This window comes from Falco cherrug, chromosome 4, assembly GCF_023634085.1.
Source record: "Falco cherrug isolate bFalChe1 chromosome 4, bFalChe1.pri, whole genome shotgun sequence".
NCBI classification, from domain to species: Eukaryota; Metazoa; Chordata; class Aves; order Falconiformes; family Falconidae; genus Falco; species Falco cherrug.
The window spans coordinates 68214307-68240635 of record NC_073700.1 but is presented as its reverse complement, the minus strand read 5'-3'; the positions used below and the strand labels follow the sequence as shown (position 1 = coordinate 68240635).

Sequence of the window (26329 nt, the reverse complement as noted above, 5' to 3'; positions counted from 1 at the left end):
TATTCCAAAAGAATTCTGAAATTAAATCATCAAAAAGCTACCAGCTGCACAAGTCTTCTGAAACCTCTGTCATCCGAATCTGTCTTACACATTACAAAAACATGCAAAAAGGCTTAGAGATAGTTTAAAAAAAAAAAAAAAAAGAAAAGGAATATCCAGGTGGCTTTTTAGCTGTGGAATACAATAAAACAGAGTTTGGAAAGTATTACACAGAAATATAATAACGAAAAAACAAGATATGCAGTTTACAAGTTCAAATATATAGTGCTGTGCCTTTGCTTGAGCCGAAATCCATAAAGCAGAGAGAGCTCGCTTTATATGGGTTTACTAAGTGCTTGACAGCTCTGAGTTTACAAACGTATGACCAGCAGCTTACAGGCGTGCTGATCAACGCTGGAAAATCCTTTAAGGGGTAAGGTTAATTAAGGTTAATTATTCTGAGCCACTGTTTTGGAGATTTCAGTAATAATTGCCTAAAATGACAGACATGAATTACTGCCTCCATTTTTAGAGCACTTGGGAAATTACTTAGAAGTGTGCAAGATTTATTGGGAACACATTGTAGGTGTAGAAGAAACGAAACCCTGGATGAACAGCTAAGCAGCAAAGGGCATGCCAGCCTAACACAGTCCTACAATGCGCATTAAATAATTTAGGCAAAGAGTCAATAGATTTATCAGCAAGACATATTTACTCTCATGTGCTTGAGAGGAATTAGATGCATTTGCATTGAAATTCACTCCCAGATACTAATCTCAGATATTAATCCAAAGATAATAACCAGACAGCTCTTACATGTTTGATTACTCACTGAAATATTTACCATCTTTGCTGATTGCATCTTATCTCAAAGCCAGACCCTGAGCCCAGAGAAGTCATCAACTTGGTTCCAGGGCAAGAGCTGCCAACCCCTGTGTGGGGAGTGTTACTGAAGTCAAAGGGACCACACATGAAACAAAGCAGTAAAGCTCGACAGTAAAAGTCAGCAAGACCTGGCATTAGATTACAAGGTCTTCAGAGCAAAGGCATTCCTAATTTCCCAGGCACAGAAAGACAAGAGGTAAAACTCTGATATTGTTAACATAAAAATGAAACTTTTCTACTAACTTTACTAGCACCGCATTTTTATCCGCTGCCATCTCAACTGTGCCACGCTGCTTAACTGCACGAACAATCCCATGTTTTTAAGTGCTACGGATGAAAGTCATTTGAGGCTAGCTATAAGAAGAGCTCCTACTATCATTCATTTAGGGGTCGAAGTAGTGTCAGCTATCTGCTGATATTTTATACTTGTCCCATACACATAATACAGAAAGCAGCAGCAGCCTGAGGTACTAATAGGAGAGCAATCCAGACTAAGCACTTTCCAATAGCACAAAATGAGGCAATTTACCAGGAAGAGAGGGAGTTGCATTAGCATGAAAAAAATTCTAAGTTATTCACAAGATGCTAAAAGAGAAGGAAGAATCATCAATCCTGAACACTGGAACTGTGGGGATCCATAAGGATTTTACGTGACACTAGTGATCTCAAGCCAAGTAACCACTGCTATAAGCGGAGCTGTGCAAGGAGCAAAGGAGTAGCACTGCCTCCCTGCAATGCTCTCTCAGATTTAGAGAGAATCTGGCCCCTTGTGGTTTCCACTTGGATTTTGTGACAGTCAAGTTACTGTAGCTGGGAGTGACCCAGGAGGTCCTGCAAAAATTCTGAGCATGTGTGTCTCCTTGGAGGTACAAGGACATTTTGCCAGTGGTAGCAGAGTTAATACCAGCCACCACCATCCCTCTGGTACGAAGCAGGTGAACGTGAAGGAGGCTTAGGATTAAGAATGCACCGACCTTGTGACTGATACACAGACCCTTCAACCATGCACGTCTCAGAACTCACTGGACTTGAGTAGACTCTTAAGAATAGGCAGGTTTTAATACCACTTTTCAGAAGATGACTTCTGGAGACCACAAAGTCAAGAGTTCAGACCATGACACCGTGCAGACCACATGCAGTGTCTGCCACGATGGAGTTAACTGCACACTGGTAGTACTTTACCTGACATAGAGGGTTACTTAACTGCTCCCTGCTAGATGCTTGTAAGTGAAGGGCACAGGGGTGAGACTGCTCTTTTTCACAGTTAAGAGGGTGTAAACACCACCTGGCTGCCTAAATCATCTTCCCGTACTGTTCACTCATGAGTTGCTCAGCTCTGTGCCAGGCTTGCAGACTTCCCAGTGGTTCAGAGCCCAGCAGTGCCCCAGCTTCTCCCTTCCAGCGGTTCTGGCCAGCCTCTCCTTTCTGCTCCACATCCCCCTTGGTAAACTATTGGCCTCTGACATGGAGAGGCTTTTTGAGAAGGCTGGTTAGGAAGAAAGGAAATGAGATTAAACGGAATAGGTCACTTGAGAACAGTTGCAGAAATTTTGTCTTTATTTGCTTGCTCTGGTAGCTTTGGAAGATAGGAACTCCACATCTTTTATGGTTACATTTATATAAAGAATAAAGGCTTTAATTGCAGCAACTCTTGCTTTCAAGCAGGCAGTAGGGAAGCCAAAAGAAAGCTAGAAGAGTTTGCAGAGTAATAGGATCTGATAATCAGAAGTGTCACGTGAACTTCTGAAGATTAAAGATGGAATAAAGCATTTTCCTCTTCTACTAAACTACTGTAATCTTACCACAAGTAACATCTCTTCATTTCAAACAACTGTGGTGTTACCTATGGCAAATCTCTACCGCGGCAGAGAGCGGCACCGCCTGCTTTGCATGGCACAGCTTCCCCGTGGCTCCCCTGCCATGCCACAGCATCCCGCGAGCCCACGCGGCTGGCTCACAGCGGCAGCACGGAGAGCAGCCTCTCAGAAGCGGGGTACATGTGTCGTTGGACTTTTGAAGGGAAAATAGAACTCGATACTTCAGTTCCCACAGGATACCACCACAGAGACTATTTTCTGTAAAACGAAACCAGTGGAGTGGTGTTTTACACCACAGTATCGCATAAAAGGCAAGACAGTTGGCCCAGTGATACTCCTACACAGACAAATTCCTGTGTCTCCTGACAGGTTTACGTTTCTTTATCTGGCAAGCATAGAATTATAGTTTATGTACAAAGCAGCCTTTTCATTTAGGGAACAATTAAGCTAATCCCAGCAAGATTTCATGTTTAACCGGGTTTGTAGTGAACAAGTTTGTAGTCTGCATTCAATCAAGCTCTTCTGACTTTCATGTAATAGGGGTAAAACAGTGTATTTGAAATGTAAAATTCTAAGCTTCCCGAGATGTGCGAGAGTCCCGCCTGAGTAAAGCTGTGCATCTATTTGCTAAAACTTTAGTATTATATCAGTAGACGTCTTTCTTTAGTTTGTCATTAGTCTTCCAATTAAGCAATAAACAATGTTTTTGTAAGCCTGCTTTTTTCATTAAATTGGTGTACACTACAGCACTTGATAAAGACATAAACGTATATACATATGCACACAGGCACAATACAATAAAGTTGCTATTGGCATAAAGGTAACATCAGCTGCACGCGTTGCACGGTACAGACTCCTTGCCTTCAAAGTCTCACCTATTCAAGAGCATGGCTGGAGTCTGTGCTTTTCTCAGTTTGGTTTGAGCTGGGGAGATGGGGCTGGATCCAGCTGTGGCCGGATCCAGCTGTGGCCAGTGATGATCTGAATTCAATGAAGTCAAAAGAATACAGTAATTCAGGTTCAGTTCTGCTTTTTGACAAAACAATGGTTCGAATCAATCTTTGGTTTTGGTTCTACTTCCTGCTTAACAGCTGTGTAAAGAAAAACATCTGGACTAATACCCCAGCAGGACCAATAACAGGCTGCTCTTTCACACTGTCCAGATAGCACCAGTAACAACAAAGCTTTCAGGGCAGTTTTCAACAACAACAACAAAACCAACCAATTAAAAAGACTCCTTTTGTGCCTTATAATCAATAGTAGCCAGCACTGCAAATGGGAATTCAAATACACTGCCTGCATCTGCACCAATCGGTAAAATGGGCCAAGACGCGTTGTTCTGGCTCTGAAGGAGAGGGGCAGAGCACAGCTCACGTACACACAGCTAGATCTCCTCTGGCAGTCAAGCTGGCCTCACAGCTGCTGGGACCAAACTTTTGCTACCCCTCAGCTATGCCTGAGCACTACCCGGCATGGGCCGGAGTCCTGTTAGGAAGCCCCTTAACCACCTCATCTTCTTGTGAGATGCTGAATTCCAGATCTGACTGCCCCATTATGCCACCTGGTAAGAAGAGTTGCGCCCAGATGCACCACTGCTGTGCCATCTCTCCGACTGTTCCAGTAAGCATCATTGAACCTGGGGACTACACCTGTGTTCCATGTTCACACGGGGCCCGAGACAGGCCAGGCTGTATTTGGGAGTAGGGCTCCAGAAGTTGCATCAAAAAAGGTTTAATAGGGAAGCATAACCCATACATGGTATGCAAAGGTCTCTGAGAGAGGAAAACACGAGCGTGCTGCGTGCACTATGGAGTGGTCGCAACCCATGCTTCCATCTGTGCAACCGCCCCACTGCAAATGTGCACCCTGATCATGAAACGTGACTACTCCCACCACCTGAAGCCTAGACCAATTTCAGGGAACCATCATTTCTTCAAAATAAGCAGTAATGCATATCTAGGAAAGGGAGGGGACACACCGTGAAATGTCCAGAGGTCACACAGAAGGCAGGCAGAACTGCCCCCAGTTGCCATTTTCTTGAACAAGAACACCTGAAGCCAACACTGGCTGCATAAAATTTAAAATTGCTCCTGGTCTTTTTTACCACTTGCTGCTCTCATGTATCAAACGGGCCACGGGGACCTCTCAGAGCAAATCTGTTTTCATAGGACAAAACACTGCTCATGTGCTTCTCCATATGGATCAAACACTAGCTCTTCACCTCTTTCAGAAACACACCAACTCTAGTGTCCATTGGGGAGGAGGTAAAAAACGTCCTTGTATCAAATTTTTGGTGTCTCACTGTTTCTCAAGATGAGTTAATTATCCTTTTTCCCTCCCTTTTATGACTGAGATTACTAAAGGTGTACAAGAGCCAAGAGAAAAAAAAGAATGGACTCGCCAATGATTAAACACAGTTTGGTAAGTTTGTTAAAGCCGTGGTTGCTGTACTCTTGCTGTAAAAATTAAAAAAATCAGAAGAAAGCAAAGCAATAACTTTGCCAACATCACCAGGATCCAGAGTCCTCCTTCTGGGTACTACATTTCAACTCTCCATAACTCTAACATTTTTTGGCTTTGCTTACCAATAAAGATTTACTGGCGTTTACTTATATTTACCAAGGAGGGAACAGAAACCACAATTGCAGCCAACTTGCTAACCTTCTTGTTCAGTGACTTACAAAAACAAAGATGCATTTCCAGGGCAGTAATCACATTTTTAACATTCTCAGTCCCTCTCCGCCATACCCACAGACCCTCCCTGTGTCTTTAAAACATGTACCGACTCCCTTAAAATGAACTTTCCATGAGCCTGTGTATAATGCTATAGAAAGCCTGTAACATCTTTCTTAAACCAGAAAGCTGTATTTCACTTGAGGAAAATTACAGCATGCATTCTGTTTTTTTAACATTTTCGAGTCATGAATATGAATATGGCTACTGAAAAGAAATAGACCTAATTACAAAAGAAATTGTGACCTATTTATTTCTCATTAAGAAGTTTTCAAATCCTGTTTGTGCCATTTGAACCACTTTGGAAATCCTGAAGGTATTTTTCTCCATTCATATATTGAAATGTGCAGCTGGCAGCTTTGTGCCACTAAGCCTTTAAAAATATGTTTAAACAGACGTGTGTGTACAAAACTAAAACAGAAGCAAAACAAAGTCTCAATAGTCACACTGTTTTACCTTTGTTAAAATGTTGGATGTCAGCTACACAAAATACCATAGCTTTTTATTATAGAGATGTAAAATCATTCCATACAGTCTACCAAATATCCAACTTGTATTTCAGACACAGATACCAAGAGGGGAAAAGTCTCCAGCTGTCTAGAACTCCAGATTCTCTCATTTGTACTGTCATTTAACATAAGACAAAATTTAAGACCAGACTTTAACTGTTTCCAAATGTTTTTGTGTATGTTTCTGCTGAAACCTTTAACCATTATCTAGCACCAGAATTCTTAAACAACAAATACACCCACTGTGTTCTTTTAATTTTGTGTTCAGACATTTTTCTGTTGAGTGCTTGGTATCTTATGTTAATCATGGTAATATATGATAAATACTTAATGACTTTGAGAGCAACAGGATCCTGGGCAAACAGCAAGTACAACCAATTTTAAGCACTGACACACAGCAAACTCTTAATCCTGTGAGGAAGTGACTGTAGATAACTGCAGTAGCAAAAACTGACTCAGATTATAACTTTAACTGTAAATCTCTGAAGAAACTATTCATCCTTTGAAACAATCTCACAAAATCTAAATGCAGGCTTTACCGAGGAAAAATTCTCCACGCACAGTAGAAACCTGAACCTAAGTACATGTGGGAAATGCAGAATCCTGCACTGAAACAAAACAGAAGGGGCTTAAAAGTATTCTCTTTAATCCTAGTACGTGTTAGGCTTGTTTTCTGGAAAAGCCATAACACAATGCAAAAAGTAGCTTAGTTTAAGCGTTACTTTCTTTGAGTCCTACCAACGAACACAACCTCCAATGGGACCTGTGAGTTGGCTAGGAGCGTACGCGTCCACTAAACACTCTGAGTTGGTAACTCAGATAATAACCCCCTCCAAGCACTCTGCAAGCCCAGACGAGCTGATGTCTCAGTTTGACCCACTGACTTAAGCTTTCCCTCTCAGAAAGAAAATGGCTTATTTTAGGGTGGGTTGCAGGAAAGGGTAAACATCTACTCTGAAGGAGAATTCGGCATTATTTATACTAATAATAAAACTAAATTAAGAATTTTAGTCCTTGTTCTAGCTTGCTTTATTTTTCCATCTAAAAATAATTGCAGCATTACAGTTTATAGAGAGACCTATGGAATAACTTACTACTTGGGCATTTTACCTTTTAAAGACATTAAGCCTATATGTTATGGTGCAATTTACAATAAAGAAAACCACCTTCAGTGATATATCAATAATTTATTGTTTTGCATAAGAAGGTAAGATTAGATTTCAGGTAAGACATAAAGCAAGGACTTGATGGCAAATTCAAGTATAGAGCTTGGTACAATATCAAAAAATACTACCATTTGTTTGACTATGGCAAACAGCTAAGACATAATAAAAACATCTGGACTTGACTGTCAAAACATACAGTTCTCTAAAAACCACACAGCACAACTGGAGTATGTGGAATACTGGAAACATGTTTAGTCATCTTCATTCCCAAATCCTTAGGAGTCAAAGGAACAATCCCCTCCCCCCCCCCCCCCCCCCGCCCCTTGGTACCCCAGAACAATTCAGCACACGGGGTCAGTGTCCATCACGGTAAGCAGGCTCCTGTCCTGTTGAAACTGTTGGGTTGAGATATTTTTTTCTGCCTTGACCTACTGTCATCTCTGCCTGCCTCATGGAGGCCAATGGCTTTGATTTTTAATTATTATTTTTTTTAAGCTAACACTGCGATAATGTGTGTTTTCAAGAACAAGCTAGTAACTTAAAACTATTTCTCACTCCTCAAACCCTCTGTGCACATTTCACTCGGCTGGTTGGATTTATGTTTTTGTGATTCCCTTTCATTTGCAGGTGTTACAATCCAGGAATTAGCTCCTGGCTCGGAGACGGGGCAGGCAGCCATCCCTCTAGGCGACTCCTGCCAGGGCTGTGCTGAGGACCGGCAGGTCAGTGTCTCTGTAAACGCCACAAAGCACCGCGCTGGTTACTGCTGTAGCCAACCTGTGCGGAATGCCCTCCTGGACCACACCGACCCAGGAATGGGAATTAAATTAATTTCAAAAGGACAAGAAAAACAGCCTGCAGGACAGCCAAAACTGTTTCTACCAGGGAGTTTGCAGATTATTCTAGCATCTATTTCTAAAGAGAAAAGCAGGTCCCTTATGTGAGTGTTATTGTACACTAATGTTCTGAGACAGCCCAGGTTAGAAGCAGCATTGAGTGTTTCAGTAAGGACTAAAGACCCTCTTGTTGGAAACAGCCAGATCCTGAGAGATGCTGAGTGCCCTCTCACTTTGGATTGGTTGGAAGAGATGGCAAGGGCACTCGGTGTCTCACAGGCGAAGGCAAACAGAACCGCTGGATTCCAGATCCCCTGAAAAATAGTTTGATTTTCAGTAATTAAAAAAAATAGAAAGCCTTTTCTCAACTCACATAATCTCCATGCAATTAATTTAATCAACAATTTTCAGTTTATGTTACAAAGAAGTTTAAGTCCACCAGGAAAATGGTGAAATTTGACAAAAGTTACATTATAGCTGTTCAAGCAGAGCGTGTATCCGTACTGGGATTCAGTACATCTGTAACTCTTGCATAAACATTTCCAGACTCCTAGGGATTTTGCTGTTGTTGCTTGCATTTCATTTGTTCTATATGACTCTAAGCCAAATGCAATGACCCACACATTAAATACCCATTTAGAATAAAACTGCAAAATCTGATGGCTTTATCAGCGTATGAACAGAAATAAAATATTTACATGGAATGTTGAGCTCCATTTACAGAGACAGTGTTTCAAATTACAGACTTAGCAACCTCTTTAGTAAATAATCACATTGACAAGAAATTTAAAAACTTAACATCCCTTTTCAACCCTTTCATAAATATATAGTTTCACTAAATTCTTTTTTCTTTAAACAAGACAGCTATATTCTCTTTACAGATTAACATGAAATAACGGTTTCCTGTTTGAATGCCACAGATAGAATGATCTGAAGTCAGCAAGTTCTTATACACATTCTGTACTTACAAGACATATTCACAACACAACACACGGTCGTTACTTGGTCTTTACAGCTGTACTCACTGCCCGCATATCAGTAGTAAATAAAGAAAAATACCAAATTATCTATATTAAAAATACATCATCTAATATACATTTGCTTACACTGCCACATCAAATTTTAAAATCAGGTTTCCAACTGTGTCTGACCAGTGACAAGGATATGTTTTACAGTAAAGTCTACAGCATTGATTTATTTCTGACTGGAGACAAAATATTTGTTACGCTACTAAAAAGTATCATGATGTACTAAACAATAAAAAGAATTAATCTCTTACAACTGCTTCCTGGATCTCCAAGGTTTCCTCACTAACTGTCTGAAAATTTCTAATGCGAAAATTTTTCTATAGGATGCCAAAAATGTTTGAAATCAATTTAAAGGGGGGAAAAAAAAAGTTACTCTGTACTTTGCTGCTATTCATATCACTTTGCCACTGATTTTACAGAAGATCAATCCCGAAGACTTTGAAGTTACATACATAGTAACTCGTGTTTTTCCCCATTTAAACAAATATTCCTATGAGTTTTCTTTGTTGTGCCACAAAGCATGCGTGAAAATACTTTCAATCCATGCATGCTCACAGCAGATTATTTCACAATTAAACCACTGAATACATCTTTCTTTCCATGACTATGTAAGTGCAAAGGAATACTAAAATCACCCTGTACACACAAGACAAGGTTCACATCTAGAAAAGTGAAAACATTTATCTTTTTATGTAATTAAAACTACGATGTCTTCCTCATAAAAATGTTGGTCACTTTTGCCTGTTTCAGTTCTCTCAAGCACTTAAGGGGTAATAACTTCCAAGTGCCAATGTGCTGCTTTTTTCGGGAGCAGTTATGCTTAAAATCATCAAAGTGCTGATCTCCAGTATCAATTAGTATCTTCTGCGAATTGTCCGTTAAAAAAGCTTACCTTGGAAACACACAGACGATGATACTGAGGTGTTTGGCAGTTTTGTTACACTAGTATTTGCTCACTTTATGGAGCACAGCAGGACTTCAGTTTAATCCGACTGTTCTGCCCCAAAACTATGGGCAGGAGGACTGAAGACACAGGAAAACAAGACCAGTTCCAAGTGCATGAAGAGTGTACCTACTGCTCAGGTGGAGTTAGAAAGCCCTCTAACCAAGAAAACAACCATCAAGTAACACCTAACCATGCCCCATATTAGATGCTGAGACAACAGCAGACGTTTCGGCTGTTTAAAACATTATTATGAATGCAGCCAGCTGACGGGAACCCAGAAGGTCTCTGTCTCCAACCTGTCAAAAGTTGTCTTCAGCTCACTGTAAGCTGTAGCAAGGTCATCATTGACTATCACCTTATCGAAAAGGTGGCCATACTGGCTCTCCATCACGTGGGCAGATTTAATCATTTCTTGAAAATCTTCTTCCTAGTAAAATCAGTGCGAGGTGTAGTCAGTCCACAGCAACATCACATAAACTCATTCTGTGGTAAATGCAAAGCTACTTGCTTATTTCTCATCTCATCAGGAGATGAAAACTGTACTTTTAGTAATAAAAATAATTTCTAGAAATTACCATACAGGTGATGTGAGAGAGCACTCTCAAAAGCAGACTTTGCTCAACAGGCAATTATTTCGTCTCTCCCCTTGCAGTGGCATAATTAGTCATAGGAATTACAGAGACATTTTCTGTTAGCGGTACCAGTGGAAAATGTTTCTACCTGTTTACTTAGATGATACATTTAAAGTTTCATTGCTTAAGTCTCAGCTTGCTATTAGCATGCAATATATTACAGTGCAACCGTTATTCTTTTAAGAGCTTAGTGAGGGCTTTTTCCCCATGCCAAGTTTGACCTGGCTCAGTGGATTTCTCTTCATGTTTGGGGAGGGAACAGATCTTAGGAATTTAATTGTTTACATAACTCTGACAGATTAAACCAATCCTAACTAAGCAGTGTCCTGAAGGTTGCTCTTAAGAATGAACTCTTCTTACATTTTATATATGATAGAACATATTATTATACTGCATTATTTCCAAACTATTTCAAATGCATATTCCAGACAGATACAATCTGTGACTATACCCATGACTCAGTTTGAAACAACAGCTAAAAAATCCGAAACACCACCTGAATGAGGGAAAATGATACACACTGTAAATGCAGGGAAGTCTTACGATCAGCTTTGCTTTAGCTTCAATTAAAATATGATTTCATTATCTTTCAAGGAAGTAAATAAGTTACTGTTGGGTAATCCAACTAATATTTTTTTTCCGATTATTGACAAAAAGCAGCATTTGTTACTTATTTAGATTTTTCTCCTTCAGTCTTAAGGGTGTTCATTTCCCTATAACATTTAAAAAAATTGTTTCTCTTATCCACAAATATGGGCTTTTTATTAAAGTAGCATTTACTTTTTTAATTGATGCTTTATAGTTGAGCTTTCCTCTAATTTAGACCAATAACACACTTGATAAAACAAGGAAATTCTTATAATTGAATGGAAACATCTAAGCCCAGATCAAAATTATTTAAAGGAAATCCACAGCATTACTTCTCATAAAATTGCATTGTGGGGGTTCTTCAATGACAAAAGTCAGAGGACCACGGAAGTGTAAACAGCCGTGTGCATACCAAACAATGAAAAACACATGGTAAATTTGCAGTGTGAGAGCGGCTGGGAAACAGGAAGATACTATGTGTAAGCCCTGACAAGTACAGTCGATGAGATCCAGTGATCACCTTTATTTTCAAGGTAAACCGCTACAATAAAATTTAACAAATTCTCATGTTTTACCATGTCTTTCTTACTTATATATACTTACTGTAAAGGGTTTTGCAGTTCCCTTATCATCTTTACTTGAAATAATCTTGGCATTTTTTCTGGTCTCTCTCAAACGGTCAAGTGATGGAGGCTTTATAAATATAACAAATGGTTTAAATTCGTATGTCCTTAAGTGTTTCACTGTCTGGGAAGAGGAAAGATTTTAATTAATTAGTTTATTTCACACAATGGAATTTACTGTAATAAAAGAAACTCTACACTAACAAAAATAAACCCATAAAGCACTCCTAGAAGGCTATTACTCATTTACCACCATCCCGCTCTGCTGATCAGCGTTAGTTCATGTAAGGAGAATTTTCATGCAAATGGTAAAAAACCCCATTTCTCCAAGGGCGCCCATTCCTCTTGGTTTCCACGTGGGCTGCTGGTGAACCCCATCCATGTGGCAAAGGCTGTGCTGTGCACACCACTGCTGCCGGCAGTGGGAGGATGGAGGGGAGCAGCAGGGCGTTCAGGAGAGGAGGAGAAGTTCAACACATTTTAGCAGGAATAATGCTTTCTGTACCCATGTAGTGGGAAAAGGTGTCACAACAGATTAATGTTTTTTCTCTTCAGTACTGTGCATCCACCACACAATCCCTTGCTGTTCACTCTTCCCGAGCAAGGCAAGTGAGTATGGAGTTAGGAGATAAGTTTATGATTTGGATTGCAGCACAGGGTGAAGCAGGGATGATCAGAAGCTTTCCGTCCTCTTCACACAGCCAGGGCCCACAGGAAAATGCTGTGTTGGAGGGTGGGAGCCCAGAATGGTTCACAAGCTTGGGTCCCCAGAAGGATTTAGTGCTTCACTGGGAAACGGGGTTGTGCTGGACAGGTAAGGGGCTGGCAGAGCAGGAGCCCCTGCGCCGCTGCCCTCCTCCCCTGGCTTCCCCCTGGCACAACCCCGCAACCGAGCGGCCCCGGGAACTGCTCACAAGCTGCCGGGGTTCAGAAGTCACAGGCTGGCCACCCTTGGAGAAGAAATACTTTGGCTGGGTTTAAACAAACTAGTCGAGCTCCTGGAAGCACTGTGGTTATTAGTAGCATAAAGATTCCCAGCGGAGCTGTTCAGGCGGGGTTGAAAGACAAGGTCAACACAAGAACAAACGGTTTAGAGAGGAATGTTCTTAACAATTATCTGGCCAACATCACATTTAGCGCGTTCCTTGACTCATGTTCACCCTGCACAGAAACCCCCGGCATGAACGGTCTGGTTAAACGTGTGAGAGCTGCTGGGCTAGGCGATGGCTCAAAGCCGTCCTGAAACTGAAGTTTCAGGGAGAACCTCTAACCCAAACCATGGAAGTAAAGGAGCATTTCGTAATTAAAGCTTCGCTATTATGCTGCTGGCTTTCCATTCACTTAGTTACCAAGCTGAATACTTGCCAATACGTATTAAAGTTCCCTTCCTCTCCTTTCACAAAGCCTTGCTGTGATAAAGGTACCCAGCAAGCCCACTCGATAGTCTTTCAGCATGGAATAAAATGTATCTTTTTATATTAGCTTCCAATTTTTTTCCTGGAATCCCAATATTCAATATGGGGAACTACAAAAGTCCAAAAGACACGCTTACTTACATGAGGCTGCACATCCAACAAACAAACTTTGTTTTTAGCTAGAACCGATCGAACCGAGTCTAAACTTGTACCATAGTAGTTGTTCTTGTACTCGCCATACTCGATAAACCTGTGGCAGAAGGTGAAAATATCTGGAATAATTTCCATTTTCTCCAGAAAAAAACCTTATCAGTTTGGTTTATGAGATCTAATTCAGGAGCAAAAATATTTTACCTTACATGAGAGTTTTACCATGTTTTATAAAGGAAATGCTGTCAAGTACTTCAGCATGTCAATTTTAAGAAATCTTCTACTTTACCACTTTCAAATCAGTAACACCTGCTTGTATTTCAGTTAAAGAGAAAAAAGTACTGTAGTCCAACAGCCCACTAATGTTTTCCATCACCTCTTTTTCTGAACTAATGCAATGCAATAAAACAGTGGATAAGCTAAACAATAGAAACTACTGAAATTTCATTGCACACTACAGAATATCCAAATTCTCTGTCTCAGAAGAGGAGGAGGAGCGACAATGGTGCTAATGGAACCAAGGCAGCTGGTTATGTGCTATAAAACTACAAGCGCTATTTGCCAAAAAAGCAAAGCACAGTTTGAAGTTTCAGTAAAGCCCACAGCTTTGTGTCTAATACACTTTTGCCCTCTGAAACACTGGGGCAGAATTTCAAGCTGCAGTATTTTACAGGCTGCTAGAGAGCACGATGCTACCATTGTCTTCATTTTAGTCTGATTTCTGGAGGGTTTACAGGCAGGAGCTTCACTGTAGATCTCTAAATTCAAAAGGAGAGGAAGTGCCTGGCCTGAAAGAGAGCAGAGCTATTCAAACATTGACTCAGGCATGTTTGCAGCACTTCCAGCCCCCTCCCTCCTCAAGCTGCAATGCTTTATTGCTATGACAGACGATGCTCTATTAAAAGAGTGCTCCCCTATCCTGAACACCTACAATTTCAGCATCTTGAGGAGCTGCAGCACTGAAACTACTTGGAAGCTTAGAAACAGTCGTGTTTGCACATACTGCTTTTTTGCTCAGTGCTTTTGCCCGCTGCTTATATATCAATATGTAATTTCAACACATCTTCAAATAACTGCAACTTTATATACACTTTGACTTATTATCTAAAATGACAGCCAGCCCCATTTTATAATAAAGCCATTGTTTTAACTGCAGTTCGACATAAAATCTCTTCAACATACTTGTTATTCTGTACGTCTGTCTCGAACAAGTGCTTGGAAATGAAAATGTATTCGACACCATCACTTTCTTGGCTTCTCCTTGGACGGGTAGTGTCTGCAGTTTCATTAAATAAATAAATAAATAAAAAAATCGAAGATGCACAAAACAATATGATGCAAACCAGTTCAGGAGACAATGAAGAGCACAACCCCCTTCTGCAATGCTAAGCGTAGCGATTCCCTCACTTCTGATGGACAGAAGGCTGCTCTGGATGTGGTAGGCGGCACGCAAGCACATGACAGGACTGAGATTTAAAAGCATGCAGGAAAAAAACCCTACTGGACCAAGTATCAGATTATCATTTTTATTAACTAGTGGAAAAATCCAGTAAAATGAGGACAGCTGAATAATAAAAGGAGCAGCAGTCCATAACAATTACCCCAGCCTTGCCACTTGTTAAACTTATTAGCATATGAGACCATAAAGGGAAACAAAGCTCACCAACCTGATTTATAAAATGTTACGTACATTAACAACACTCGTAGCTATGGTATGTGAAGCATGATTATAAAAAAATGGGGTGTGAATTTTATGTTTTAGTGCTTTTCTTTTTCTGGTGATCAAAACTGAATTCCTTTTTCTTTCAGTAGCCTTGCAGTATTTGCATTTCTTACTTGCCCTCAAGTACTAGGTATAAAGGTTTTGCTTATAAGTGAAACTTATTTGTGGGGTTGCCACTTATGGTTAGTGAACCCATTCAAAAGTCCTATTTAATAAAAGTCATATGTTACAGCATCATGTATTCTCCATCACGTACGAACATACACAACCTGCTTGCAGCAACAGTCTTAAATGCCATTTGATATCATGCTCTTCTTAGGTTGACACGAAGAGGAACATTTCCAAGACAAGAACCCCAGTTCTCCCTCCAAGTCCTGACTTACTGAATTTCAGGGAGAGGGATTTCTTTACGTGCTTGTTTTAAATTATAGCCACAAATTTGGAAGAGAAAAGAGAGAAGGCAGCTTGATGAATACTGGCAATTTTTAGAGAAGTATTTTTGGGCAAATGATTGCATATGCTTCAATGTGTTAAATATTTGGGAACATCTGGCTTTTTTTGTTGTTGTTTTCAATACCCAGCTGAAGCAAGTATGTGCAAATGAAATGACTTGCCAAAAACCAAATGCATTCATTTTTCTACCTAGGAAATTAATTCATCTATGTACTTTATAGAGTACCTGTACTTGCAAAAACACCTGTAATAGTATCTCCCAAATTCAGAATATTGGACCCATATTTTTGAAGGATCCCTATAGGAGGCACAAGTACCAGTAGAAAGCAAACCAAGGAATGAAAGTCTAAAGCTGTCAAATCCTCCATGTTCAAGAAAACCCGATAAAGCATTGTAGAAGTTAACATACCACAATATTACTCAATGTTATAAAAATCACACTGCTTGGTCAGATAGGGGGGAAAAAAAAAGGGGGGGGGGGCGGAAATCCCCCACTTTTCTAAAGGTAATCAAAGGGATTTAATTCATTTATTCACAGGATTAAACTGTTTATCATCAGTCTTCATTTTTCAGCCTAATACATGAAGACCATTTTGCTGAAAGCAAACATCGGTAACAGAGTACATTCACTGCTTTACAGCCAAATCCAGGGTGTTCTTCAGCTGAGTTTCATTTACTAAACCTCGCTGACATCAATCATGTTAAACTTGTACTAAAAATCTACTGCAATGCCTCTGAGCCAAAATGTCCTATCAGTTTAATCAATGCTATTTAAAATACAACTGCAGCAGCACTTTTAAAAATTGGAAAAGTAATTTGGATGCCAAGCATGCATTTACAGACCCAAATTCAAAAGTGCCTTAAGGTAACGCAATAATAACGGATAATAATGCAAGTATAGCATTAGGAGAATAGAAGTGCATTTTTACTTACGTGGCACTGTTACCCCGTAATGCTGGGTGTCACTGATCAGCAGTTTCCGTTTAAGTTCATTCAGTCCAACCCCTACAGGACCTGAAAGAAAAAAATTGTGCTGTTTCTCAGCAGCCAGTCCCCTCTTGTCTTCAGGTGTAAGTACTCTTCAAGACTATGTAGCATATAGCTATAATATATACCGGCTTTTAGTCACAGTCATTTGGAAATGCCCATGGTTCTAGCCTCTCCTAGAATATACAGCGCTGACAGATTTCAGGGGATGTAGTTGGCAATTACTCTATTCTGACTTTATTACTGAGGAAAAATCAGTGAAAAAAATATCAGTGAAAAAGCGGACAGCAAAGCTAATTTTCTTTTCTACAGCACCTACCCTCTGTTTGCACCGATCTCCATCCTCAGCCTCACTGCAAACCCCTGCACCCTACCCTGCAGTTTTCCAGCACAAAACCTGGTCTGGCTATACATTTTGCCGGAACACGCGCAACTCACAGACTAGAGGACCCCAGCTTGCATGCACGAAGCTCCCCCAAAGCCTCTGCAACTCCATGTGTCGGCATAGCCTCTTCCCTCACTGCCTCCAGCTGCTACATCCCTTGCCTGCACTAGGCTCCCCTGAGGACGGTCGCTCCCACGTTCGGAGCCCTGTTCCTTCCATCCCCAGCTGCAGGCAGGAATACTGCCCAGCCTCTGGCTGGCCGTAGCTGTCACCATTCGCCTGTTGACTATGTGAGGGGGGCATCACACAGGGAAAGGGAGGAAGGGCAGCATCCACCAGGTCACAACTGATTTGGGATGTCCGGGTTTCTGTCTTTGCTGTTGATTTTCTTTTAAACTGTGCTCATCTCAGAGGATGACAGGAAGAAACAGAGACTGCAGGGAATTTTTTTGAGCAGTCTCCTCCACCTCGAGTACTGCTGTCCTAGAAGCCACTGAGCAGATGTTCCTCTTGGCTTTTGTGTTGTCCCTAACTCTCAGCCATTAAATAGTGGTGCTTCAGGTCTCAGTGAGGGCATTCTGTCCCATGAGGTCTCAAAGGGCAGTCGGTGCCTACCCCCAGCAGCCCTTCAGCAGGGCTCCTGCAGGCCTGGACCCTTTCATGGTGGGTCCATGGCGTTGTGTGTGTGAAGGGAGCTCAGTTCTGCATGCTCATGTGTTCCTGACAGTGCAGTGACTTTGTTTCTGCAAGCAGTATCAACAGCGGAATGCAGAGAGTGAGTCACTGGAACAATATCCCGAATAATACAAGGATAATACATGTGGTTTTAAGGAAAATTCTTGCTCTTCTAGTAAAAGTGACACATTTATGCATGGAGTACTTCTTACCAGAGTCCTTTTAAACATTAGAAATACAAACCCTCATAAACATTTAAATGAAGTAGTGATATATTGGTTAGTAGCGAGAGTCAAAAATCAAAGACTGATGCTTCAGCACCTTCAGGTGCCTATTTATAAAAAAGACTGTCTGCCCTGTCTGAAGAGAGAAACACAACGATGAAAAGCAAATGCCTGCTACTTTGCTGCTACCCCCAAACTACAGACCCTCTGAAAATTTTTTTTTGCAGTTTCTGCATTTATAATTTTTATATGTTTACATAAGTTAAACACACAACTACATTTCAAGTTCCATCTCTGACCTGCCTGTAAATTAATCTATCAGTATCTATAAATGTTTATTAAATATGGTTTACAGCAGCCTCTACTGGTGCATGTCTGCAGAGGAAAGCAATGTGTTATGTAGATAACAGCATTACTTTTGTTCTTATTTTTAAAAGAAAAAACATTTATCCTTTTTGAATAGTATAGCTATTTAAGGCAAATATGGATTTTTATAGGACAAGTAATTAGAATTCTCAATATATCCTAGCAAAGTAGAATGAAACAAGTGGAATTAAAATTTAAAAACACATTGTATTCCTTTCAAGCAAAAAATCTTTCCCATCAAATCTACACAAACATTATTTCCTGAGTCTACATGCTGTCAAATCAACAATATGCTTTTAGCTCTATTTATATGTAAAGAATCCAGGCTTCACTTCCTGCGACAGATGCTTTGGAAACTTAAATCAAATCTGTTTCCAGACCACAACCTCACTACTACTCCATCTCCCCTTCCAGATTACCATTTTAAAATCAACTTTAAATTTAACTACTGAAAGGTGCAGATTCTTCTCTGCGGAGTTCTCATAACTGTAGCATATGGACGCTGAAGGCTGATTCCTAATTAGCAATGACATCCATTACGCTGATTTTTACACTACACCTCCCAAGTGTAACGTACACTTCTATTCTGAATATTCTTTTCATTTTGATGCAGCAGAGAAAGATGCCAGTTTCTAATAATTATGAATATGCACACAGTTTGAACTCAAGAAGAGAATAAAGCATCAGGATTGAAAAGGACAATCCAGATGATCCATGACCATAGCATAGTTTTGGATTATTGGACATCACCCCAGGCAGCAGGATTTAGTTATGGAGACAGATTTAGAGATATTTTGTTTATTATTTTAAAGGAACGTTTATGTTGTTTGTTACTGTTGCAATTGAGTCACATAAGCTCTGTTAAGTCATGCACAAAAGGACTGTAGTGCCTCCCTCACTTTATTGAGGGACACTTGCAGAATTAAATTCCCAATCGTTAAAACTTGCATTAAATTTTGTAACATTCAGACATGTCTGAAAAAAACCTGAAAAAATTGTTTGATATAAGTTCAGGTCTCAGGAGGGTTAACCCAACCAGCCATTCTTCACCCATAGATACATACTGAGATCCTAGAGGTCCATTTGAAAGAAAAAGACAAAAAAAAGAAAGCAGTCTTTCAGAAAAAGATTTTGGGAGTAGGGTGACAACATCCCTGCTGGGATCATAAAGACCCTGTAGAAAACATGCTTTGACAGAGGTTCCATGGCTCAGTTACTAATACAGCTGATGACCATAGTGCAATGACTGACTGCACATGCATGTCCACTTATAGCTCAATGAGATATGTGGTAGGAAAATAGAACCTCATTTTTTTACGTTACAGTAAATTATAACTAGCAGTGGTAATGTACTTTGAGACTTGCTGCTCACGAAAGCAGGATCAGTGAGTTCACACTAGTGTTCTCATGGGCAAGGTTAGGTGATATGTTACATCCTATATATTCATTCCTGAGCTATGCTGACCTACCCATGCCTTCAACCAGGAAAGTTTAATGAAGACACCAATTCTAGGCCTCTTTCTTCATTGTCCAGATACTCTACTTGAAGCAGTATGGCCATGGGAGCCATGTTCCTGCACTGCTGCTGTAGATCTATTACACCTCTGCAAGCCACTACTCAACACACGTTAAAGGTAACTCAGGAGACGTGGAGAGTTAGAAGCCACTTTCATTTCATCCTCGCCTGCTCTGAGACAGACCTGGTCTCCACAAAGCTCCTTCATGATAAAACCAGAGGTGAAGGATTTTTTTAAGAGTATGTAAGCAATACAAGAGAACATTTCCAGCCCCGGATTCTTTTCCTTTTGCAGTGGTGACCAGAAGGACACCTTTGCGGGGAGTACTGACAACCTAATTCAGAGACAGAGAGACTTTTCTGATCGTGTCACACACCAACAGTAACTGGTCCTTCGTGGTTACACACCTCTGGTCCTTGCTTCCACCACTGCGCACTCAGGACAAAGGCATCGCCATGGGTGACCACAGCACCTAAAAGGCTCTGCATGCCTCTGGTGATAACACTGCATGCACATAACTGGACGTGTGCTGGGGTACACGTGACGTGCTTATGGCTTGTCACTGCTGACCTTGCTTTATCCTCGCACTGCCCCTTCAGAAAGCGCTGACTTAGCTGGAACTACCCCATGTAAAGTTACGGTATGCGGCACATCCATTCTGACTCTTAGGGAATAAAATTTGTGCTAGACTGGCCCCCACAATTACTGAAACAGAAGCCTTTGTGAGCAGGACTTTCCCCTTATTAATGTAAATAACAATTCTAGTGTCTAAGTAATATGTTTCATGTTAAAATATTCTGCCTTTGCCTGACAGGTCTGCAAGGTATCACACTTAAGATGCTGGAAATATTTGTGAAGGAAAACTGCAAGGGTTTGTGGGCAGCCTGGGAACAGTCAGTTCCCAGAAGACGACTGGTGACATGATATTGGGTAATTTCGTTTTTTAGCAGACTCACCATATTCGTAACAACTAAAAGCACAGCAGAAGCATCTGTATCATAACTGCTTCAGATGATCTGTTATTTAGCCCCAAGGATATGCAGGACTTTATTCATGAACCTACATCTGCAGACAAGGTAAAATCTTGACAAACTAATACATCTAGCTGAACCTGAGACTAATATATATATCACACTACAGGGTGCTAAAAATTACTGTGTGCAATTTGCATTCTGTAAATTAGGCTAGACCAACTTAAAATGAAGCCAAAAGAAATTTCCATTTCAAAGCTGTCAAACTCCCTCCCCCTAAAAAAGGGCACACACACACCCCCCCTGCTGAAAAACCCTTCCAACAGTAAATTATACATTTAGGCCTCGCACAAGACAACAGACATTTAGTGCCTCGACCAAATATAGCCAGGAATTAATTATCTGTCCCTTTGTTTCCTGGTATTAATATCCAAAGTATATTTGACGGATTATATTGAATGCTGCTACTGGCACAGAAAAAGCTTTTTCAATGTGTTCACTTCTACTATACCTGCATTGCTTAGCTCTGCTACTTTTTCCATATTTTGCCCAAGACATTTTTATGGTATTGGCCAGACTTAAGCTGCTCTTAATATCCAGAGAAAAACATTAGAATTACTGAAGTCTGCAATAAATTTCTGAACTGCTTTTGTTACTGAAAAAGCACACTTTCTTCATTTGATTTATTACAACAAAAATCAAATGAAATCTCGAGGTATTCCTTAGATCAGACATATGCAATTTGTTATAAAAAGTCTACTTATCACACTTTTGCACAGCACTCTGTTGATGTAACTGTAAAATCAACCCAACCATGTTATTACTTGTTGTATATAGCCCACAATCTCACAGTGATCACGCTAGTAGGTGGCTGAATTTTAGTGCTGGAGAGTGACAAAACTGTTTATTAAAAACTAAATTTAACGTTCCCTTGGATATGAACGATATAAAACCACAGCTACTCGACAGTTCGTAACAGTCTCTGATAGAGGGTCGTATTTCTCTGCTCTGCTACTTTCATAATGGAGGAAACTTCCTAACAAAGCATCAGCCTATGTGCTACTGCAAAACAATAAGCAATGAGACGTTACTCATCGGTAGGAATGGTTACTCATTACTTGTTGATACTCCAATGGTTACCTTTGAAAAATGTAAGATAATACACTTTCTCTTCTTTTTTAGGAGACTGAAGCAATGCATTTTGATTAGGTAATAAATGCTGTGAGGAAGCCATGGCAGTGACAGATTATAGAAGGACAGAAAGCTGACTAAGGATGACATCTTGAGTCTTCTGCAGCTATGCCTGCAGCTACGCTTACATCCATTCTTGGCCTACAGAAGTCCATCTCTCACCCACCCTTTTCCCTACTTGTCTGTTTACTTGCTCTTAACACAGTAGAAGGGTTTGTTTCTTTTCATTTATATAGTCTGTCTTTGCTGACCACAGGTATTTATTCTGTTATTTTTTTCTTCTTTTTTCCACATAGATATATCGATTGATCTCTAAGAGCAGAACACCAACCTAATTCTTTTGAGTTTTAGTACGGCTTGACTGTCAGGTTCAGACTAGTAACCATGGCAGTTACATTTTAATGTCACCTCCCTTCGGTTTAGTAAAGCTTTAAATATGATCTCCTAAAGCATCCTTATATGCAAGCTGGGACATCCTGTCTAGATAGGTGGACTACTAGATCAGGGAAAAACTGGATGGATGATCATGTTCAAAGGGAAGGGGTGATCGGTATGTGCTCTACTGGGTGACTCATTACAAGTGGAGTTCCTCAGGTGTCTACCTTGGGACATACTTTGTTTCATATCTGTATCAATAACCTGGAGGAGGACATAGAATGGGTGATTATCAAGTTTGCAGATGCCAAAATGGGTGATGCAAGTGACTTGCTCAAGGGCAGGGCTTCTGTTCAGAGGGAACTGATATGCTACAGGCATGGGCTGGCAGAATCTTGTGAGATTTGATGAGGACAAATACAAAGTCCTGCATCTGGGACAGACTAAGCCCCACAGCAGTAGGCTGGGGACTGACTGGCTGAGGAGCAGCCTGGATGAAAAGGACCTGGGGGTCCAGGTGGGCAGTAAGCTAAGCAGAAGCCCACAGTGCACACTGGCAGCAATGAAGGCTAACAAGACTGGGCTGTATCAGCAAGAGCCTAGCCCGTAGGCAGAGGGAAAAGATTATTCCCCTTCACGCGGCACTTGTCAGATGCTGGGAGGAATACTCTGTCCATGATGGGCCCTGCACATCAACAATGTTGATGAACTGGTGCAAATCCAGTGGAGGGCCTCCAAGATGGTCGGGAGCTGAAGCACATGGCCTGTGAGGAGCGGCTGAAGGAACTGGGTATGTCTAGCCTGGAGAAGAGATGACTTCAGGGGGACCCACCAGCACTCTTCTGATACCCATTGAGAAGATGGAGGCCACCTCTCTACTGAGGTGTAGGTGGAAAGATAAGAGAAGACATGCTGGGAAGACAGGTTCCCAAAGTTGTTGTCATCAGCAACCTGCTCTGAATTCAGTGTTAATCCTGCTGAGTGGGGGGGCTGGACCAGGCGACCTCCTGAGATCCCTTCCAATCTAAATGATTTTGTGGTAAGCGTTGTGCTAATCAGCAGTCCTCTGTTTTACCAGGTCAAAAATAAAGAAAATAACTTACCAACCAAAACTACAAGCCTGTATTTGTCATTAGGTTGTCGTCTATATTTTGCAACTTCTTCGTAAGTTGGGATATCTGCTGTATCATACTGATCGCTCTTCTTGCACTCATACATAGATTTGTTTGTTTTTTTATCTTTTCTGCTAAGACGAAAGCTTCTTCTAAAACCAGCTGCAATAAGAACAGGATTTTTTCAAAGTAAGAAAATAAGTCTTCTCAGAATGTGAAAACAGTCTCTTCCAAACATTCGAGGACTGGTGCATGGAATGAAAAATTGTATTTATATGTTTAGTAAGCCAGGTCATTTAGAACAATATTTCCCCACAGTTTTAAACTATTTCAGGTGCCTATTTAAACTGCAAAACTAAGATTACCAATAAAATCACAATAGTTGCAACAAGCTGAAAATATAATTATGAGTTAACATAGTTAGATAATTTGAGTATCTTCTACATTAGTATGTATACATAAGGAAATTCATGCCATCTGGACTCTCATACCACCCTTAATGCATTTCTAACAAATCACCGTGGCACACAGACCTCCAATACAACATATAGGACAAACACATCTGGTGGTTGAAAGGGTTAATTAAAATTAACTACTTGAACAATCTTCTTGTGCTTAGCTCCATGCTGATAGTATGAAAAAGTGCACAAAACTTTTCCAAAGATGTTTAAAAGTAAAACCAAACACTGTTAAATTCCAAAACACTGTGAAACATCTTAGACAATACAGCACCCATATTATAGATATGTTAGCATGAAATTAGAAGTTAATATACCTATTAAATTTGCATTTACTATTGCATCAACAGTGGACATCCACAGGGCCTATATAGAAGACTGGAAATTTCAGAGAGCTTTTAAGTACTCTCAAAGGAGATAATAATAGGCATTTTCAAGCAGAACAGCACAAAACTCCCCTTCTACACTATACGTTAAAAACTGATTTATTCCTCTGTTAATGATTACATTACAGTTTTTCAAATAAATCCTTTACATTGCATTATATTACATTTTGTTGGTATCTCCATTGCACCACTTTTTTTTTCTAAAAAGAACTAGAGGAAGGACTGCAAAGTGATTTCATTATTTGGGGGTAATAAAGTAAAACACAAACTACACTTTAAATACTGGAAAAAATCCCAACACCCTTTTTTTTTTCCTGCCCGGAACATTTCATAGGATAGTAAACACATGTAAACTTTCGGTGACCCCAGATTTTTCAGCAATATGCTTTCATAAACTTGTAACAGCACTTATGTTTAGGTGTTTGAGAAGTAATCATATTACAGTTTTTTCTTCAAAGGTAGTATAAGGCAAATTCAAGACCCAGTTCTGCAAATACTTAGAACCAGATCTGAAGCAAAATCCTAGAAGGCTTAGTCACAGGCTTAGCATTTTGTATGCACAGAGTTCCCCTTAGCATAGATCTTTGCAGAACCTGGACCAGAGAGGATGTTAACTAAGTTATTTTACTGATGTGAGCCCCAATACCTATGGGAATCCGTAACACATACACACAAAAAGGGAAGAAAAATTTCTTTGAGAATACAGTGATGCCATAGAATCATAGATTCGTTTAGGTTGGAAAAGACCTTTAAGATCATTGAGTCCAAGATCCATTCATATTCAAAATATGAACAAGTAAAATGAAAATCAATGAAAAAGAAGAGCTAGCATGCACAGAAAAGGCTGATGACATTCTTAAGAGCTACAGTATTGTCTAGACTGAGGACATGGGCTGGGGTGGAAAAGGGACAAAAATACGAAATATGAAAACATAATGAAATGAACAGAGTTATGTCATTACTTAAAGAACACCACTAACACTGAAGTGGCTGCAGTCAGAAAAGCCCCGCTGGGAGTGCAGATAGCTGCAAGCTTACACACTCAAGAGAAGGTCTAGGAGATCTCGTCTGCCCTAGGGTGAACTCCATCATGACACGAAGATGTTTTCATGCTACATAACTACACCTAACTGTATAGGCAGCTATGTAAAGAAAGGTTAAAGGTAACATTAGCAATACAGATACATGAAGCAAGTTACAAGTTTCCTAAAGCCTCATCCAAAAGACTCCAGATTAAAAAAAAAAAAAACAACAAAAACCACAAGAAAAAAAAAACCAACACATCAGTTGCCCTAAAAGCAAGTGGAAAATTGTTCTGAATCTTTTTCTGTATAATTATTTTTGTATAACCTTTTTAGGGGGGGGACGGACAAAAAAAGAATGGATAAGGAAAAGAAAAAGAAAATGAAAGAATAGTTATTCAACATTTGCTATGAAACAGTCTACAGAATAAAGAGCTTTGTCACAAAACCCAGAATCCACATACCTGGAAAAGGTAAACAGTAAGAGTAGTGATCAAATGAAGCAAAATCAATTGTCTCCATTCACATTTGGTGTCAACCTTACAGATACCAAGAGCTCCGTGCCTTTGAGTAGCTGTCAGAGCGCCATTGCCAACAGCTTCTTAACCTCGTCTCACATGTTGAACTGTGGAATCTTTAGGAAAAACATTCTTTTTGCAAAATCTTCACATCAATTCAATCTCTGCTGTTGTTTTACTAAGACCACTTGTGACTTGTTCCTCTTTTCTCCATCCACTTTATTCAGACTTAATTACCAACTACCAGGTGGTGGGTTACTAAAGAATTTTTTTTCATCCTTCTCTTCAAAGAGGAAAAAACCCAGATTTTTTTTTTTTAAATTAATCCAAAAGGATAAAAACTTTCAGTGCTGTCTTCAGCCTGATTCATCCTTTGTCACTTTTACAGGCTGCACATAAGCATCACACTCAAGTGATACAGTACCACTGCTAACATGGGTTTCCTGATGAAGGCATTTGATACTCTGTGACTGAAACTCAATGGTAAAATGAAAACAGTAATACTGTCCTGTATATTAAGAAGAGTCAACAAGTTCAACTAGAACTTAAGACATTACAGAAAAGCTATTAATTAAAAAACCCAAACACGTGAGCCAGAGATAATGAAGCAAATTTCCAGTATGGCTGATTTCTATGCAGTGTGCTGGTGAAGATATTCT

General features: G+C 40.1%; 1 protein-coding gene across 4 annotated transcripts in view; it reads right to left on the bottom strand.

Annotated features, from left to right (window-relative positions):
* Window positions 1-7095: 7095 nt before the first annotated feature.
* Window positions 7096-26329, bottom strand: part of MPP7 (MAGUK p55 scaffold protein 7) — a 157585-nt gene continuing 138351 nt past the window's right edge. For all 4 annotated transcript variants that reach the window (XM_055708423.1, XM_055708425.1, XM_055708424.1 and 1 more), the window contains 6 exons: window positions 23278-23448; window positions 16417-16497; window positions 14490-14583; window positions 13299-13407; window positions 11723-11866; window positions 7096-10326 (listed from right to left, as the gene is read on the bottom strand). In XM_055708423.1, the coding sequence (XP_055564398.1) occupies window positions 10147-10326; window positions 11723-11866; window positions 13299-13407; window positions 14490-14583; window positions 16417-16497; window positions 23278-23448 (779 nt within the window). In that variant the 3' untranslated portion in view covers window positions 7096-10146. The remainder of the gene's footprint in view (window positions 10327-11722; window positions 11867-13298; window positions 13408-14489; window positions 14584-16416; window positions 16498-23277; window positions 23449-26329) is intronic.